Source organism: Trichechus manatus, unplaced genomic scaffold (genome assembly GCF_000243295.1).
Source record: "Trichechus manatus latirostris isolate Lorelei unplaced genomic scaffold, TriManLat1.0 scaffold00122, whole genome shotgun sequence".
Taxonomy (NCBI): domain Eukaryota; kingdom Metazoa; phylum Chordata; class Mammalia; order Sirenia; family Trichechidae; genus Trichechus; species Trichechus manatus.
Window position 1 is genome coordinate 603948 of NW_004444058.1, and position 20673 is coordinate 624620.

A 20673-nucleotide genomic window follows, 5' to 3' on the forward strand; every position below is an offset into this window, starting at 1 on the left:
CGATGCATGCACATGAAGGCACTAATACAGGCAATGTTACGTTACTAAATTCCTTCATTTCAAAGAACTCTCTTGTGCTTTTATTAACAGCCCAGCCGTGCAGAATGCCCCACAAGATTGGATTTGTAGTCGTCAGTTCATCTGGACACGAAGACGGCTTCAGTGCCAGGGAACTAATGATCCATGCACCAACTGTTAGTGGATGGAGGTCTCCCAGGTACTAGGGGTGGACAGAGAGGCAGGAGGGAGGGCGTGATCCAGGGCAGGGTGGACCACCGATGTGACCATGGGTTTCCTTTCATTTTAAGCTTCTATTTTATTATAACTCAAACATCAAAACCACAAGAGAGATTGTGCTGCGATGTCATGTATCTAATTAAGTGATGTATTTTTCCCGTTTAAGTTTTTAAAGAAAGTTTTTCAGAGTTTCTTCCCCCCTTATAGCATTAACCCGTGCACACTTAAGAAAAGGTGCAAATACAGGAGAGTAAAAGGATGAAAAATGATCACCCATAATTGTTCAACCGGATCCCCTGATGACATGCTAGGTCTTCCTCTCAGTCTGCTTTCTATGCAGAGTTTGTGTTCATGTAGTTCTTGGTTTTACACATCTGCTCCTATGGTAAAAGATTTTGTATCTGACTACTTTTATGTAATACCAAGCATTAATGAAAAAAGTCTCTTTCAAATTTTTCCTGAATATTTGTATACCTTTATAAAAATGTTTATTATTTGAAAATTAGTTTTATTTTTCAAAGAAAAATTTGTCTTTTTTACCTCTGTTGCTTTTTCCTAAGATGTGTCATAGTTACTGAGTTAGTTTGAATGTCTGCTCAGACTGTGTGTACTTATTCAGAACTCACTCCTCCACCCTCAGTCATAATCAGCAGCCTCTTCCACCAGTCTCTCTCCCCTCCTCAGTGTTACTATTCTTCACAACTTGTTTTCCAGCTCTGAGTAGAAGTTACTATTTATTCCTAACTCATAAATGTGTAAATATTGTGACATTTTAAATTGAATCATATAGTTGTTCTTGCTTCAATTCAGAAGATATGTTGCTGAAAAGTTGAATGTAAATCATATCTCAAATCAAAATGTATTTTCCTGTTGGATTTTCTGAGGGGACCTGACAAACAAGCCTCCCTTTCCCTGCCTAAGTGCTGAATGAACTGAGAAATGAAACCGAAGAGTAAAGCAGAACAACATGAAGAATGTAATCAATGTCACTGAATTATACATGTAGAAATTGTTGAATTGGCGAAGGTTTTGTTGTATATATTTTTACCACGATAAATACACACACACACACACACATACACGAGTGAGCCTTAATAAGAATGAGCCATGGTAATTGCCTCCATGAACAACTGCCTCCTTTGTCATAAGACCAGAAAACCTGGATGGTGCCTGACTACCATTACTGAACATTTTGATCAAAGATTCTATAGAAGAATCCTGATCAAAAGGGGGAAAATGCAGAACAGAATTTCAAATCCTCATGGACTCCAGTCTTTGTGGAGCCATGGTGGCTGGATGAACCCCTGAAACTATCACCCTGAGATAATCTTTAAACCTTAAACCAAGAATATCCCCTGAAGTCTTCTTAAAATCAAAAATAGTTTAGCTTAACTAGTAAAAAATATTTGCCTTGAGCATTATGCTCTTTTAAGAACTATTTATATGGGATCAAAGTGACAACTTGAAAGATAGGAACCGTAGGGGGCAATGAGTTTATGTTAATGGAGGAGGAACAACTCAGAAAATGAGGTTGAGAATGGTTTCATAACTCAAAGAATATAATCAGTGTCACTGAATTGTACATGTAGAAACAGTTGAGTTGGTGTATGTTTTGCTGTGTATATTCTCAACAATAATGACAAAGTTTTTAAAAAAAGAGTGAGACATGGGACCAGGGCCCTTCTGGAGTTGGGAGGAGAACAGGAGATGAGAGAGTTGAGACGTGACGGCAGACAACTCCTGCGTGAGCGGAAGAGTAAAGTAGTTGGGGTTAAAAAATAGCACCTGTGTGCCTGGTAACGTTGATATTGGAGGACAAGGGCCTTATCTGTGGTCAAGTAGGTCTGCTAACACTAAAGGCAGAATGCGACAGGCTGATCTCCCAGTCAGGGCGGTTTCCCCAAGGCCAAACCCTCCGCTGGGGAAGCAGTGCTTGAGGACTGCCTGCCCGGGCAGCCCAAGCATGCAGCTTTCTCCCCGCAGACTCCTGTCAAGCACACGTACTTCCCAGGCAGCGGGAGGACCCAAGAGGCTGGGCCCACAGGTATGCACAGGGAACTTCCATTCACACCCCAGCATTTCCCGTCAGCAGAGGTGCTGTATCCTAACTGTGCTTGTTCGGTATACATGTGTGGACTACAGGAACTAGAATACAGACTGGGTACTAGGCTGAGCCCTTATTGGTAATGTTTATAAAAACAACACTAATACGATTCTTTGATTTGTTGACATGGTGTTTCTTTAAGGGCAAAACCTTTACTCGTTTTAGTAACACATTGCCAGACAATGTACCAGAAAAACGGATGTATGCGCCCTTTACCACACAGACGAATGCCAGGCTCCTCCCAGGGGCCTCCTGACTTTAACACAGACATGCTCCCTGAGGTTAGCACGTCCGGGAAGGCAAAGGAAAACATCCTCAAACCAAGTCTCCCAAAGACAGGACAAGGTTCCCTGTTAGTACCAGCTAAAGAAGGTGTGCTCAGGGACACAAATAGATAAACAGCTTCAGCAGGAGGAGGCACACATGGGGACAGTCCCTCCAATACCATTCTTACGACCTAAGGAATCAAAGAACCTAACGTCTTCAGATGAAACACACTTCTCCAAGGGAACATAAAGTTTACACCAACCGCTATAGCTTCTGGGCATTCAGTTTTTAACGCCAACTCATTTTATTCCGGAAGAGATCTATAGCTGTCACCTTATCTTGAAAAGGATAGATACATACTAGCCTTCTTTACATACATTGTTTTGTTTCATAATCAACTTAAAGAGTATTTTTAGATTAATCTACAAACTTTTTAAAGTACATTTGAATAGTTAAAGCATAGGCCCCTTTTTTGGAAGAATTTTTGTAAGTATACAACGTCTAAATTTTGTCAGTTGTCTTAGTTTCCTTTGAACAGTTTTGTGGGTTTTTTAAGTAGATTAAAGGTTTTTTTAAATAATAGATTACTAAGTGTTTTAGTTATCTAGTGCTCCTATAACAGAAATACCACAAGTGGGTGGCTTTAACAAACAAATTTATTTTCTCACAGTTTAGGAATCAAGGGACACAATTCAATCCATAACACCAAGTGTCCTTGGTCTAGAATGATGTCACCACAGATTATTTACATGTGCCCTGCATTTAAAAAACAGTAAACATCTTAAATATGGAAAACAGCACATTACTGGTGTGAAAGGTTGAAGATTATTCATTTCAGAAGTTGCTTTGTTTCCTCTGTGTTTCCTCACTGACCTCCTGCCCCAAATACATCTCTCTTAACCACCTTTGCATTTGTGAAAACGTGGTGTTAGGAAGGATCAGGCAGCTTCACTCCAGAATAACCAGGTACAGTCTGCTCATTCCGTAGTCGCAGTTTCGGCTGTTCTCATCTCACACTCTCCCATTCATCCTCATGTGTCCCTCTAAGTTCAGATTCTATACAGAGTTAAACATCAAGATTTCCATAGATTCCAATCCAGTCAGCCTGATATTACTTTCCTGCCTCTTCCCTTCTTCTGTCCTTCCAACTGACAGTTACTGAATGCTTGCCCTGTGCCAAGTATGATACCTGGCATTGTTTACACAGCAGCCAATAAAGAGGGCCAGCCGCTGATGGCTTTACCCATGGGCAGTGGGGAGAAGACCAGATCATCCTTGTAGAGGCTTAAGGGTGAGGCTTGGATTTCTGGCTGGCGTAGACCATGAGTGGGTGTCAGTGCCATGGTGAGTGTAGACAGAAGAGAAGGGGAGCCTGGACAGTGGAGAGGGAGCCAGTAAGGTCCGAAGAGAACCAGGCACGCATGATCCTGTGGACACTTGGCCAAGCAAAATATCTCAATGGATGTGGGCGATGGTGTTGACAGCTCCTGAAGGCTGAGCAAGGTCAGGAAATCCACCTTGAACATGGCGTCATGGAGGTCAGCATGATCTTAACAAGAGTGAGCGTGGGGTGTGTGGGACCAGGACCCTCCAGGAGTGGGGCAGGGGAGAACAAGAGATGAGAGAATTGAGACTGTGACTGCATATAACTCCAGCACCAAGCTTTGCTGAGAAGGGGAGTTGAGAAATGGGGATGGAAGCGGTAGAAGGATGCAGGGTCATGGAGGGTGTTCTTAAAATAGGGGTTTCTAGAGCGTGTTTGTGTAGTTTTAGGAATGCTCTAGAGAGATAACTGGGGTGGGGAATAACTGCAGGCCGGGGCAGGTCTAGGGCACAGGGCAGCTGGGCTTAGCGGGGTGAGTGGGGAGAGCGAGCAGGGCGGGGTGCTGCTACATTGAGTGGGAGGTCTGGAAAGGAGCCCCATCTGATCACCAGGAGAGGCATGGAGTATGCAAGGGCAAGAAGGGACTGTGGCCTGGTGGTTAGGAGCACCCAACCAGAGCAGAGCATGTGTTGCTAGGCAGCACAGAGGCACTGAGACTTGAGATGTAAGGAGCCTTTCCTGGCCATCCCTGTCCTCAGTACTCCCCACTCCAGAGGCCTGGGTGCCTCCTCGGTCCATTAACCCTGTGCTTGCTAGCTGAACATACGTGGGACTTAGTGCATTTCAAGCATTCACTGTATCACCTCTATCATAGTCATATACGGCAATGAATGTGAGGGCTGTGCTGACTGCTGTGGTACTCTGGGAGCCCTGTTGGTGCAGTGGTTAAGAACTCAGCTGCTAACCAAAAGGTTAGCCCTGTGGGGCAGTTCTACTCTGTCCTATAGGGTCACTATGAGTCAGAATCAACTCAAAGGTAATGAGTTTGGGGGGTTTTTTGTTTGTTTTTTTCTTTTAGTGGTTACTGGGTGGAAACCCCAGGTTCTTACTCAGCATGACTCATATTGGCCAATAAACGAGAGACTGAGGTGGGAGAACAAGAAAGGTACCTTTATTTCGTTGTACAAGGAAATGGAGTCAGTCGGTGCTTACTGTTGCCAAGACTGCTCACCAAGGGCGGGCGGGCAAGTTACTTTTAAAGGGAGTTCAAGTAGGGAGTTCATACGAGTTATGTCAGCAACATTCTTAATCATACTATGTAGGCGCAATGGGGTTTACATATAACCTCCAAGCAAACACAGGATTCAAATGCAAAGCTGAGCAGGGGGAGCCTAGCAAAGGAAATGATCTGACAATACAACACTGTAGGGGAGGAAACCAGGTAAAGAGTACAGCACTGTGGGGATTCTTTCTCATAGTGGTTCTCTGACTGATGTCTCTTTTTAAAATGGGTTATGTCAGTTTTAAACAAAATTCAAAGCTCTAATATGGGCCGTATCATAGACTTTCTATTCCAACCACTGAGCACTCGTGGTAGACTTATTAAATATTGATTGTTGCAGTTATGTCATGGCTCAGGATTCGACAAGGAAGAGATTTTCTTTAAGTATTTAGGTTCCTATGAAAAATTCTTTTGTTCTGTCTTACCTGCTAATACAGCCTCTTAAATTCATTTTTTCATCTCATGATAAACTTAAGGTTTCAGTTCAAAACAAACCATTTCCTAGCTGCCAAGAGTATGTTTAACCTTGGGTGGAGGCAGATCAGATCAAACCTTAATTCCAGGCTTCAGCTCTGACTGTGAAAAGCTTGAGAGAATAGGAACACTGTCGTAGTCATCTTTGTAGCTTCAGTACCTACAAATGCTTATAGCAGATACTTGACAAATGCTTATTACATGGAAGGATGGAATGCTAGCATCCAGAACCCCTCTGCAGTAATTGTTCAGAAGAAACAAAAATGTTGTTTACTTTCAGATTTTGCCAGTTCCCACAAGAAATTGTGCTTCAAATGGTAGAAAGATGTCGAATAAGAAAACTGCAGTTACTCGCCCACCAGTATATGATTTCAAGTAAAATTGAATTCTACATTAGTGAAAGCTTGCCTGAATATTTTGTACCGTATCAAGCAGAGCGGTTTCGAAGACTCGGGTAAGAATAAAATTTAAAATTTATAATGGTAACATTTAGCCAGGCTAATTCTACTCAAATCAATTAAAAACTAATGAATTGTCTCTTTCTTTTGGTCTTATGGAGCCCTGGTGGTGCAGTGGTTAAGTGATACGGCTGCTAGCCAAAATGTCAGCAATTGAAATTCAACAGCCGGTCCTTGGAAATCCTATGGGGCAGTTCTACTCTGTCCTGTAGGGTTGCTATGGGTCAAAATCGACTCGACGGCAATGGGTTAGATTTTTTTTTTTTTCCTGGTCTTATATTGCATACTTCTATTTGGTTCAGAATGCTGCAGTTTTTAAACACCTGTTTCATATTGAATATGATTATCGTTTTTTTCAATAGTGTTCACCTCTACTTTCCAGATGCAGAGCTTTTCTTAAGAACACTAATTAGAATTTGACTTCTAGGCTGACTCTTTTCTTAGGTGTTTGTTTTGTTTTGTTTTTTCTAAAAGTTTTATTTAAACTGCTTGAGTTAGTAGTAGTTTTGTTTATCAGCACACATCCATGTGAACACGGTTCTTCAGTCGTGTCTGTTTCTTCCAGTTACGTCTCTCTGTGTGATAATGCAAAGACCGGCTGCAAAGCCCGGGAGCTAAAATCAGTGTATGTGGATGCAGTCGGGCAGTTTCTGAAGCTGATATTTCACCAAAACCATGTCAACAAATACAACATATATAATCAGGTAAGATGAATACAGTTCACCCTTGGCGCTGCTCCTCCCTCTTTCTGTGAGTATGTAGTCATGTATCTTAACATCTTTTAAACAGTTAAAATAACCACTTGGTTCAGCATTAGAATATTAATTTACATAATTCATAAAATTTAATAGTTCTGTACTTAATTTCTGTTGATTTAACTCTTTCTTAGGTCGCTCTGGTTGCAATAAATATCATTGGAGATCCTGCAGATTTCAATGATGAAAACAATGTTGTAAGTTTGAGAAGTTTAATCCTAAAGAAGAAAGTATTTTTAATAGATGATTTTTTTGATGCCAAAATGTGTCATCTTAAAACTGTTCATAAAACTGACTATTGAGTAACTGTCAAATAATTTTCAGCAGCTACTAGGAGCCTTGGTGCTGTAGTGGTTAAGAGCTTGGCTGCTAACCAGAAGGTCGGCAGTTTGAATCCACCAGCTGCTCCTTGGAAACCCTACGGAGCAGTTCTACTCTGTCGTGTAGGGTCGCTAGGAGTCAGAATTGACTCGCTGGCACCAGGTTTGGTTTCGGTTTTACAGTATATTAAACTTTTCTTTTACTCAAGAACTTTGGCTCTCCCACCAAGAAACTAGAGTCACTGAAGCTTGCTGATGTCTTTATGTCAGATAATCTTTTGGTTAAGGTTTTTGTGTTGTTCATTTTTTTCTCTGAGGTGCTAAGAAAAATTCTTTTGCTCCCAAAGACTTCTAGAGAGAAGCTGATTGACCACTATCTAGGGCACAATGCCGAGGATCCTGCTCTGGACGGCACGTATACCGGGTAAGAAGATGGCTCTTCCCAGGCAATGGATTTCAGCAACTTTTCTTAGAATCACAAAAGGGGCTCACTTCCAAAGGACCCTGGATTTGAGGGCCTCTAAATTCAGTTCAGAGCTTGGTAAGCCACTGATTGGATTGTCTTAAATATACTTACAGATTAAGGTCAAGGTTTTTTTAGTGCTCCTTCATTTATTGCCCTTCAGAGACTCATTTCTTGTGTTGTTGCTAGAAGGTTCTTAAAATGCATTTGGAAAAAAGATCCATCAACCACCCGTTGGCACAGGCAAATTCACAGGTAAAAATTAAAGGTATTTAATAGACCCAAATTATCAGTAACTAGGGGCTTCGTCTTGTGTATACTTAAAAAGTTTATTCTTCAGGGTCAGAAATATATATTGTATCAGTTTTTAAAAGCATAATTTTTGCCAGTCCTTCTCTACCTACTAAAACATTCTTCATATTAACAATTTAATATACTTACTTACTCCACTGCCCTTCTTTCTTAGCAGTGTGAGGACTCCTGGTAGCTCTTGAGTGGGGGCTGCTGAGAGCTAGTTTGTCCCATGCTTTTCACTCCCCTGCTCCCTGGGAACCTCCTCAGAACAAGCAGCTGCTTCAGCATCCTCTCAGCGTGCTCCCTGTTTTGAAAACACTGTTCATTCAGGCAAGGAACCTCATTCCAAAGGTGCCTGCTCAAAATAAAAGAGAAATTCAAAACAATACCCCATTTCTCTTCTCTGACAGCAGCTTCCCCGTAAAGAAAAAACACATAACTTGTCATAGGTGTTTGGAATTTGTCCACAACTCCTGATGTCACTTCACTCTCACCTGCCTGCAAACTGCCGACAGGACATAATGAGTCCTGGAGCCGAGCTCTTCTTTTTGCCAAAACAGATGGAGTAGAATCTCTCCGCAGTTGCTCAGGAGCCATTTGCTAGATTGGCGCCCTCGTGGGGGCACACCCTTCCTCCTGCGGAGGCCGTCCCCTGTCCTCGGTAGGTCTGGTCCCCAGGAGGGCCCTGGCTGACAGGGCTATGTGGTGTGAAGGAGGCGGGGGCCAGGGCCAGTCACGAGGGGGGTGTAAATACTGAGGCTCAAAAAGTGCAGGCTATTCTTTTGATAAGGAGCCCTGGTGGCACAGTGGTTAAGCACTTGGCTGTTAACCGAGAAAGGTCAGCAGTTCAAACTTACCGAGCAGCTCCACTGGAGCTGACAATCTGCTCCCACCAAGATTATGCCTAGGAAACTCTATGGGGCAGTTCTACTCTGTCCTATAGGGTCACTATGAGTCAGAATAGGCTCAATGGCACACAGCAACAACAACGGCATTCTTATATTTATAAAGACAAAGAACTCACTTGTATAACCTAAATAAGTTTCTCAGTCTCTACTCAGATCCTTCCTTTGTCCAGTAGATAGAATAGTAACCATAGCCCTTATCTTTCAAGGTGGTGATTTGAGGGGAAAAGTGCTGAAGAGTAGAGAAATATATCCACTTCTTATCAGTATCATCATTATAATAGCTTTCTTTCTGCCCTTATTGAAGCTTGTGCTTAGTAGAACAGGAATATCCAAACTAATTGGTAAGTTTTAGCTTCTTAATCTGGCCAGTAAAAGTTCTTTCTGTTATTTTTATTTATAATTTAAACGATTTTTTTAAATTCAAGTAGTCATTTGGAAGGGTGAGCTGTAGTTTGCCCATCCTGCCTTATCTCCCAGGGTTTTGTGAAGGTAACATGAGAGGTTTGTGAACATATAGTATCAAGTGCCAAGTGCTGGAGTTACTCAACGTGAAACTCCATTGGGTTACCACTAGGGGACATTCTGAGCTAAAGTGGATAGCACTGCTCTCCATAAAGCTGCTGCAATGCTCTGGAACTCTGACTGGGATACCATACAACGTTATTTTTCCTGTGTAAGATTTAAACAATCAAGTGAAGTTTTTGTTTTCATCTCTGGGATTTCACAGCTAAGAGACTTAGGCTTGAGAGGGTTATATATGTTTAGCTAAAATAGAGTGATCTTGTAGACACACTACAGTGTATTACTGCCCAGGCATCCCTGTGGTTAGGTTATATTGTTGAAGCTGCTGAAGCTGTCCCGGCTGGATGCCCAGTGCTGCTGCTGTAGCAGAGTATCATGGGTCCCAGAAGGGGGTGCTACAAGGGTGCTTGATGATTCTGAAAGGTGACTCATTCCCATGTTCTATTTGGATTTATTATACGAATTGACTAAGTTTTTGTGACAAATAATATTTTAATGAAAATTTACCTATATGTAAAGATCTCTAAGTTACAGCTAACAAGTGGCTTATTTCATGTAGTCGATACAGCAGACAAACTGGGATACTTTGAAATTTGGCCTCAGAAAATTAATCAAGTTTTTATTAAGTAGGTAGGCTGACATTATTGTTCTAAGTGTTAGACCCCGAGGAAAGCTGATTATTGCCCTAATATAGAATTTGGAAGGAAGAATAGAGGCAATACTTAAGCAGAAATGGGTTATTCGGGTAACTTGAAAGATCATTTATTCTTGAAAGAATGCTTCTGGTCTCCTATAGGACTCAATGGTTGGTATAAAAGTTAACACTCTGAGGTGATGGCACAGGTTATCAGCCATTCATGTTCGTCAGAGTTACAGTGGTGCTGTTATAAAATATCGGTGCCTGGACCCCACCTCAGACCTACCAAAGTATGGGGCTGGTGACCCATTTGCTTTGCTTTATGAGTTTCTCCCCCAGTTCTACAAATGGTTCATAGCCACTGTCACAGCCTGTCTTAGGCCAGGTTCTCTAGAGAAGCAAAAACAGTAAAGCATATAAACATATATATATAGAGAGATTTATATCAAGGAAATGGCTCACATGGTTGTAGAGGCTGTAACGTCCCAAGTCCGTGGGTCAGGATAGAGGCCTCTCCTGATTCACGTAGCCACAAGGGCTGGCAAACCCAAGATCGGCAGGTCAGAGAGTAGGGTTCCTGCTCACAGGCTGTGAAGATCGACAAATCCCAAGATCGGCAGGCAAGACCGCAGGTAAGCTGCTAGCTCAAGTCCCAAGAACCGGAGACCAGACGAACAGGAGCCAGCTGCCGGACCCAGAAGGAGCAGAAGCCCACCAGCCTTGCCAGAATATCCACTTATATTCAATGCAGGCCACACGCCCAAGGAAACTCCCTTTCAACTGATTGGCTACTCACAGCAGATCCCATCATGGAGGTGATCACATAATATCAAATCTCATCATGGAAGTGATCACAACATCATCTGACTGCCAAACCACTGAGAATCATGGCTCAGCCAAGTTGACACACAACCTTAACCATCACACAGCCCCAGTGCTGAGCACAGAGCTTGGTGCAGATTCCATTCTCTGAATTTTTGTGGAATGAGTGAGTGAATGAATGAATGCCCCAAACACTGAGATGCTGTGACCTGCAGTTTAATTCATGGCTAACAGCGTGGGCTTTGGAGTCAGAAAGACCTGCTTGCTCATAAGAGCTGTGTGACCTGAAGTGCATTCCTCATTTCTCTGTGCTCTGCTTTCCCACTCGGGAAGTGCTCAGTGAGTGGGCACGGTGGTGCTGCCTGCCCTACCACCTGCATGTCCTTGGGCTGAGCTCATAGAGACTCCTCCGTAACTGTAGGGTCACACAGACTAAAATGAGCTCTAAATACTCATTTCTTTCCTTCAGGAAACCTGACTACATTTCTCCACTAGATGACCTAGCTTTTGATATGTACCAAGATCCAGAAGTCGCACAGATCATACGCAAGTTAGACGAAAGGAAACATGACGCTGTCCAAAAGGAACGTTACGATTATGCCAAGAAACTAAAACAAGCTATTGCGGATTTACAAAAGGTATGACTTCTGGAGAAAAGTTTCCAGTGTATGCCTGGGATAGGTTTTATGTATGGTTAACATTAAGTTTGAATGAAGGCATGTGCTTCAGACTCACATGCAGATGCCATCAGATACCTAGTTGTTTTAAGTTTTTTGCTATAGGAAATTGGTAGAAAAGCCTAAGAGCTGTTTGTTAAATGATGTATGAACCCATGGGTTTATTAGTAGCGGGTAATGCAACAGGCAGCACTGCCTTTGCAGATGAGCACAGTCAGTTCCTTCTGTTCCTTTCCCAGGTTTGTTCCCCTCTCACAGAAGGACATAGACGGTCACTGCCACTGTCATTTAAGCATTACTTTAACAGTGATCTTTGCACTTGACATGAGTTGATCAACATTTGAAACAAAAAGCAATCGCCTTGTGCTTCAGGTTGGTGAGCGTCTCGGGAGGTACGAGGTGGAGAAGCGATGTGCTGTGGAGAAGGAAGACTACGACCTTGCCAAGGAGAAGAAGCAGCAGATGGAGCAGTATCGCGCCAAGGTCTACCAGCAGCTGGAGCTTCACAACCTGATGGATGCAGAGCTGGTAGGTGCGGTGAGAGGAACTGAGGGCCCGTGGGTATGCAATTCCAGCACAGAGACCAGAGACTCAGCGGTGTTGTCGTGACCCGGGTTACTGGGAGGGTGTGCACCTTGTGAATGTCATAGGAGAGTTTGTCATGCTCAGGTGGCAGTTACTATAGGGGACTTCAGCACTGTGCCTCCATCAGGTAGACTTTGCCTGGACATGTTCTCTCAGGAGGGCTCCCGGGCGAGGAGAAAGGGAATGAGCCAGGGTCAGGGAGATCCCGGCTCCACCACGCTGCCGGAGATTCACTTCCTGTCTCTGCTCTTGGTTTCCGCATCTGTAATGTGATGGTAGCCCCACCCCCTTTGCCCTTCCAAGTGCTGTGTGAATGAAATGAGAGAATGATGACACAAATAGCTTCCGCGCATTGAGAACGTGTCTCACAAGCGGCACTCTGCCTCTCATCTTTAGCACCCGCCATAAGGCAGATGTTACTTATCTCCCATTACAGTGGAGGAAGCAGAGACTCAGAGAGATGTGGAATGGTAGTGAGTAAAGAGAGGCAGACTCGGGCTGCGATGCTGGGGCTCACACCCTGACTCCTCTGCTCCTGCTGGCGAGCTAGACAAAGACTTGGCACTTCAGTGCCTCCGTTTCCCCATCATGTTTAAAATGAGGGTAAAAATGGTGAGCATTAAGTGAGATGGTCTGTCTGAAGCGTGTAGCCCCATGCCCAGTACATGGATTGACACAGTGGCTGCAACAATGGGCTGAAGCATAACAACAATTGTGAGGATGGTGCAGGACCAGGCAGTGTTTCGTTCTGTTGTACAAAGGGTTGCTGTGAGTTGGAACTGACTCGACGGCACCTAACAACAACAACCACAAATAAATTTGACTTGCTACGATTACGCTAAACAACTTATTTTATGGGCACAGTTAATATCAGTGCCAGGTGTGAACCGTCTCTCTGGAGTCAGCCCAGGTTCTTCCTGCCCCGCCATCCTGCTTGTTGGCCATCACAGGTGAGTGTGCTAGTGCCTGACTGCTCTACAGACAAATGCTGATTGTCTGCTGTTCTGGTTATGTGTCACTTTTATAGTCTGTGGAGTCACCACAGAGCAACACCTGAAGGGGCCGTGATGTGACTATTTAGGGCATTCTTAGTGTAGATTATAACTCTCCCCGAAAGTCTTTCTTCTATTTTGAAACTGAATTGTGTGGAAGAGTCTCTTCCAGCACTGCCTTTCTAAACTGTTGTTCCTTTGGGGGATGGATGGATCTGAGGTGGCATTGGATTTAAATGTCCCTTTTTCCTCTAGATGCGAAGACCCTTTGATTTGCCCCTGCAGCCCCTTGTTCACCCCGGCAGTCCTCGCCATCAGAAGCCAAAGCCCTCGCTGCCGCAGCAGGAGGAGAGGCTGACAGAGAAGCGGGCCATGGAGCCTCTCCTGCAGGAGCAGCCCTCCTCGCGGTCTCGCAGCGTTCCTCCTCAGCACGCCGCCGTGGGCCAGGTGCTGCCATCCCCGGACCCTCGTCCAAAGATTGACGTAGGTCACTCGGGTTCCAGTGTGCGTACAGTGTAGTCAGCAAATGCTTACTGAGGGCCTGCACTGTGCGAGGTACTGCTCCGGTGGGTGGGATACGTCCATATACAAAACAGCCAAAACCCCTTCCTCATAGAAACTGCACTCTGGGAGAGGACATGAACGTCAAAGGAGGAGAGTAATAGCATAAGCAGTAGGCATAGTGACCTGCCTCATCTGGGTTGGCATTCGGAGTCAGAAAAGCCCGGCCTCCCGGCCTTCTTCCACCCCCGCAGCTTGTGACCTTGGGCTTTGACTCCATCTTCGGGAACCTCTGTTTTTCTCTCTGAAAGATATTTAAACAACATCTACCTTCAAGGATTGTCTCAAGGAATAAATGAGACAGTATTTGTAAAATGCCTACCACATGAGCAAACCACAGTAGAACCTCAATAAAAATTGTATGGGTAGCTACTAAACCCATTAGAACTTTCTGTGTCATAAGTAACAGGAAACCTGATGTAAACTGGGGATTGTGGCTTTTGTAAGTAGAGCCTTAAGAGATGGTGTGGGGCTTCAGGGTCGGTCTGACTCAGTAGTTCAGCAGTATCATCAGAACCTGGTTTCTTCCCATCATTCGACTCTACTTTTTGGGTGTCCCTGTCATCCTAGGACCGGCCACTCTCACGGCTCTCAACCTCACATCTGCACACCATAACGTCGGGGAGAGCGCGTGAACTTCCTGTTCTAAGCAGGAGTTCTGGAGTTTGGCCTGATGAGGACAGCCCCAGGCACATACCCACCTTGAACACAATGACAAGGGCTGCAGGGTGGAGTGTCTCATTGTCTTGTTAGGGCTGTCCCTATAGCTTCTGTTTAGGGACATGGCTGTGTGGCTGTGACTTGGGTCACTTAGGGGAAAGAAGGAAGAATGCTAGGTGGGCTGCAGCCAGGTGTCTGCTGCAGCCAGAGTCCCAGTACAGTTGGAGAGGACTGTCCCTCCCTTTACTATCTGCCACTGAAACACCTTTGAGGGCTCACTGTAATCCCCACCTACACTACCTTTTCCAGAAATTACCAAAAAAAACAAAAGAGATAACTTTTACAAATTACATTTAATACTCAGTTTTAAAATACCCTGATTTTCCTTTTTTCTTTTTTTTTTTTTGAACATCCTGAGGTGTTTTACAACTCTGAATAAATCTTAGATTGTGAGAAACTTATTCTCATAACATGGCACACACTCAGTAGATATTCAGTCTAAACAGTTACCCTTGTCTGTTTCAGTGTCACGGTAACACCTGCCTCAGAAAATGAGTCAGGAAGCTCTCCCTCTCCACTTTCACTAACACCTGTTTCCCCCATGAGACACAAGCCCGGTGAGGGCCAGGACATCCATATTGCTCGTTGCCGTATGCAGGCCCCACGAACGGTGCCTGGTATGAATTAGGTGCTCAGTACTATTTGTTGAAGTGATAAATGAGTGGAATAAACAGATGCTTGTCTAGAGCTCTGGTAGGCCTGCCACAAAAAAATGTGCACAAAGATTCTGTACCTTTGGCTACTAGTTTTAAGCAGAAGGCCACCAAATGATGAACATGTTTAAAATCAGGCTTGATACTTATTTCTAAGCAGTAAACGAAGAAAATATCAGAGAACTTGTCAGGAAAAAATTAGTAACTTTTACCTTAGTACTTCACATTTCAATTGAGTTGATACTGCTAGTGGTAAATCGTAACTGCAGCTTTTTTTATGAGGCCTGTGATGAGCTTGGAAAGGAATAGAAACCTTGAGCTAATGTTTTAAACTGCATCCTATTGTATAAATTATTGTAATCTGTTAGTACTGATATTCTTAGACCTGGTAAGTGGAGAGCAATGACCCTGAGCATGAAGTCACAGTGTGTGATGGTGGGGGCGGTATCCACGCTGGGCAGTGGTCTACCTGCCTCTGCTCCCTTTCAGGTGGAGATGTTGCCCTATGATGAGCGACCCCTCCCAGCTATTCGCAAACAGCAGGGGGAAACACACATGGAGTATGAACTGAGCGACCCAGATGTCAGTGAGGCTCAAAAAGGAGGTATTTCAGGGGAACCGGAGCCCTTAACAGAGAAAGCCCTGAGAGAAGCCAGCTCCGCCATCGACGTGCTCGGGGAGACTTTGGTAAAAAAAAAAAGACACACATACGTACACGTGTGCACGCATATATCCATGCATGCACACACACATGTTTGCATGTACATGTATACATGCATGTACATGTATAGACACGTGCAGGCACACATACATACCTGTGTGTGTGAGAGAGAAGGAAGGAAAAGCACCCCAAGACTTTGTGTTTATAATATAGATCTTGATTTCACTTTGCCCTTACTGAATTGAAAAGTCTTTTATTAATTATATGAAATAACAAAAACATAAGCTAAATTTTGTGAGTTAGTGTTCATTTAAGACCAGGTGTTTCTTTTTCGTATTCAGAAACTGGTATTGCACATGAGCTTTCTCCAGTGAACATCAGCTAATTCCAGGGGAAAATGATGCCAAAGCTAAACAAAGTGTGAAAGTTATCTCCTAATGGGAACGAGCCCAGTGGATTTTTCCCTTGGTCCCCAGCTTTAAAATATTTCTCTTGTTGGGACTTTTAATATTATAATTCATACTTTAACATAGTCTTAAATTTTCCTTAGTAGAAAAATTATTTCTCTACATAAGCATATTTATTCTGTAGAGATTCTTCTGAATTTTAAAAAAAGAGAGCCTTCAAGTGTATAGTATTGGACAGTGATTGTATGATGTAATGAAATTCTGACTCTTCCAATAAAACAAGATTACTGTTTTGTGTTAGGTTGCTGGGGCCTATTCCAAGACATGGTCATACCGGGAAGATGCGTTGCTTGCTTTGTATAAAAAGCTGATGGAAATGCCCACTGGAACTCCAAAGGAAGATTTAAAGAACATGCTGAGGGCGTCCGTCTTTCTCATCAGAAGAGCCGTGAAAGACATAGTGACCTCAGTGAGTGCCCTCAGCTAGCGGTGGCCCCTGCTCCTGGGAATGAGATCATGTGACAGAGTAGACGATGAGAGCCTGCAAGAGAACCTGCTCACTTACAGGCTTGTCAGCTCTAGCATGGTGGAATAACTACGAATCAAGTTTCACTAGCAAACAGCATATCCTACCAATCAATTAAAAACCAGGCATCTGCGAATCTGTCTGCTTGGGTCATTCACTCTTGGCTTGAGCTTCAGCTTTTTCCATGTTCTTTGAAGCCAGGTGTTTGTAGAGGCCTGACTCACCACCCCTCATACATGTTCAGTTTATGTTTTTATTTCTCATGAAATGAGGACCTTGGGAGTTACTGTTGAATTTTTCTAACTCGGAAAAGGCCTCACAAGTGAACATCCCAGAATCACACAGTTGTCTACACATGTGAAGGAGCGTGTCCATTTAAGCAGGAAAGTCAGGTTTCTGGCCTCAAGGGAAAATGCTGACAACACTATGACACAGTGACATAAGAGAACATTCTCTCTACCCAGGGCATGGTACTTGGAAGGCGACTTTCAACTTGCCATTTTCAGCCCTTCAGACAGCATGTAGTTTTCTATATAGTGTGCATACTCGTTACTGCAGTAAAACCTGCGAAACCTGGAACCTATGTAAGGCGGAAACCTATCCAAAAAGGAAAACTCTAATATTTTCCACTAATAGAAAGCGATATAAAATTGGTAAGACCCAGAAAACCAGGGCAGTCCGGCCGAGTTTTGGCTCTCACAGGTTTCACTGTAATAGTAAATTCCATGTTTCCTTTTGATGGAATTCAATCATAGTCCCTTGCCTGTTTTTCTCTTTTTCTTAGGTCTTTCAGGCCTCTTTGAAACTGTTGAAGATGATAATCACACAGTATATCCCCAAGCATAAACTGAGTAAACTGGAGACATCCCACTGTGTGGAGAGGACCATCCCCACCCTGCTCACCAGGACCGGGGACTCCTCCGTGCGCCTGCGCATCATCGCCTCCAACTTCATCCAGGTGGGGGCCGCACTGAGCAGCTTGAGCTGGAGATGACAGGTCCCTGCAGATGCCTCACTTTCTTCACACCCCACAAGATTCTGTCTTTGCTCAGCAGCATCACTTCTCCTTAGTCATTCACTGCTGGACTTCCCTTAGGCTCTAAAAGACAAGCTTTGTCTTAGACATGAACTTTGATGAAAATGTACAGTTTAGTTTTTTTGGTATTTCTCTTATCCAACACATGCTGACAATTTTTTAAATAAATAAAAATATATGGAAAATTAAATCTGAATAGAAAATTGGGGAAGGCAGAAATAATAAACAGGTAACTGAATCTAAACGTCATCATTCACTCGACAGACTTACTTCCTCTAGGCTGGGTATCATGGGCAATGTTGAGGTAGAATGGAGTGTGTAGGATTTTTTGGCACACAGGTAACAAGTGGTTTGAAAATATATCTTTCTGTCTTTAAATTAACCGACGAATTCACTTATTCTAGGAGTTCTTAAGTTAAAGGTCCATGTTCGGGTTTCAGAAAGTCTATAAATTCCGTGAAACTTTATACAAAATTTTTGTGAGCATGCACATCTTTCTTAGGAAAGAATCCAAAGCTTTCATCTAGTTTCTTAAAGAGATAAGAGTAAATGTTAAGAGCCCCCAAATGTTAAGCCCCGCTGATCTAGTTTCATTTAATAAACTTAAAATAAGTCTTCAGAGAAAATGTATAACAAAAATAAGTTATACAAATATGTAAAAATAAGTAATACTAAAGTCCTACATGTACTCCTTGTTAATATGGCTTCAAATTATTTTGTTAGAAATTACAGACTCTTGGAAAAGAAACTTAGAAAAGTCATATTAACAAATTCCCAAAGGGAGATTACTTGAACATGGATTCTTGCCTATTTAATGGGACACACATAGACTTGGAGAAAAGGAAAATCATTTTTTGACTAAAAGTTAACAGTATTGCTATTGTGTGGTAATATTCAGTCCTTATACAGTAAGTTTGAAATAGGATGAGAAAGCAATCTTGGGTACAAAGGAAGTGGGGAGAGAGGATAAGCTGTGCTTTACTGTAGTTGCAAACTTAAAAAAAGCTATGTTTTGAATAGTCTTTTCAGAAGCCATAATATTTTAAATAAGCTATTTTTATGTACAGAGAAATCTTTCCTTTCCTATTCCCTACTCTTTTTTGGGAGGCAAGGGGATGTCATCTCTCAAAAGAGGTGTTGAAAACAAGGAAATTATGGCCTCATTTAATTATTTTTAAACCATATTAATTTCTGAGTAGTTTGGTAATGCTAAAGTTTCCTCTTTATTTGAACTAATCTCGTAGCACTATATTGCAGGGTTAAAATTATTTTTTGTACATCAGGATACCAATTGGCAGACTTTGAAATATACCCATATTTGCAGCATCTCTTTGTCATTTAGGAAATTCACTGTTGATACGTCTCTGAAGAATGCTGTCATTCCTTTTTCTTTCATCTTTGTACAGAGAGACACTCAGAGGCGCAAATACAAAGTTAATTGTGCTGTGAAAACTAGAGATTGTTTTAGGGGATGTCACCTGCAGACTTATTAAAATGGATTTCTTTCTATATTGCAACTTACATGCTTCAATATGTCATCATTTCTTTCTCTGTATCTGGCTAATAAAATGATCAATATCTTAACCATAGTGACACCTGTTTGGAGATGTTAAACTCTGCAGTGGTACTTGCATGTTTTCATGTAGGCCATCAGCACCATCCTTACTGGAGACCATGTACTGTTGTGCTCCTGGTCGACATTTATAAATAATACTGATGCTGCCAGTAGCACAGCCACAGCTTAAAAAAAGAAAAAAAAAAAAAACCTGTTGCCACTGAGTCAATTCCGACTCATAGCAACCCTATAGGACAGGGTAGAACTGCCCCATAGGGTTTCCAAGGAGCAGCTGGTAGATTCGAACTACCAACCTTTTGGTTAGCAGCTGTAGCTCACTGTAGCTCTTAACCACTGCGCCACCAGAGCTCTGCAATGGCTGTAAGGTCTTCAGAATTTAGAAAAACTTTCACTTGAGAGTAGGAATACTGAGAACAGAAATCTTAACTTTTCTCTGACATTTTCTGTAAAGCTTTCATGAATCTCCAGAGGATCCTGGTTTTATTTCTTATGCTTCAGGTTTTCATTTTTAATCAGTTATTATGTTTTAAAATAGAAATGTGAGCTGATAAATTGATGATCTTACTGCCACTTGCCTCCATTATTTCCCTATTTTCTCCTTCAGTATTTACTTTGAGGATCACACTAAATTGTATTAAATTGCTTGTAGCATCTTCCAATACAAATTAACAAATTATGTTGGTTTTTATAGGAAATGGCCTTGTTTAAGGAAGTTAAGTCTCTCCAAATTATCCCAACTTACTTGGTCCAGCCATTAAAAGCTAACTCTTCAACTCACCTGGCAATGAGTCAGATAGACCTCCTGGCACGGCTGCTGAAAGACCTGGGCACCGAGGGCTCGGGCTTCACCACCGACAACGTGATGAGGGTAAGCCCATCTCCTGCAACTTGCCACTGTGTCCTCGGCACTGAAAGTGGGGCCTACACCTGGTCAGCGTCTAATTGGAGTGGGATGAGTGTGTGAATGTGAACAGATGAATGATTCCAGGAGAATCATCAGTGTTCGATTGAACAATGAATGCGCCTGAAGTCTTCCTGCTGTTTGTAATTCCATTAATTGTGACGTGCTACCAACAGATCTTTAATCGTGGTGGTAAAACAATTATAAAGAGTGTTTCTTTGTCTATAAGGGATAACTGTAGTACGATAGAGAATGTCAGGTCTATGTATGTAAGTATGTGTATTTTTTGTGCTTTTGAACAGTTTGATGAAACCATGCAAGTTGTTGTTAGGTGCCATTGAGTCGGTTCCAACTCATAGTGACCCTACGAACAACAGAACAAAACACTACCCGGTCCTGCACCATCCTCAGAATCGTTGTTATGCTTGAGCCCATTGTTGCAGCCACTGTGTCAGTCCATCTCATTGAGGGTCTTCCTCTTTTTCACTGACCCTGTACTTTACCAAGCATG

At 42.8% G+C, this 20673-nt stretch overlaps 1 protein-coding gene across 1 annotated transcript in view; it reads left to right on the forward strand.

The window, feature by feature from the left end:
- The window catches only part of CEP104 (centrosomal protein 104), a 44142-nt gene that overhangs the window by 8300 nt on the left and 15169 nt on the right, over nt 1-20673 (forward strand). The window contains exons 2-13 of the mRNA XM_004384307.2: nt 91-217; nt 5969-6142; nt 6712-6850; nt 7036-7098; nt 7569-7645; nt 11337-11505; nt 11917-12072; nt 13377-13604; nt 15545-15742; nt 16425-16592; nt 17434-17607; nt 19953-20129. Of these exons, the coding sequence (XP_004384364.1) occupies nt 105-217; nt 5969-6142; nt 6712-6850; nt 7036-7098; nt 7569-7645; nt 11337-11505; nt 11917-12072; nt 13377-13604; nt 15545-15742; nt 16425-16592; nt 17434-17607; nt 19953-20129 (1836 nt within the window). The 5' untranslated portion in view covers nt 91-104. The remainder of the gene's footprint in view (nt 1-90; nt 218-5968; nt 6143-6711; nt 6851-7035; nt 7099-7568; nt 7646-11336; nt 11506-11916; nt 12073-13376; nt 13605-15544; nt 15743-16424; nt 16593-17433; nt 17608-19952; nt 20130-20673) is intronic.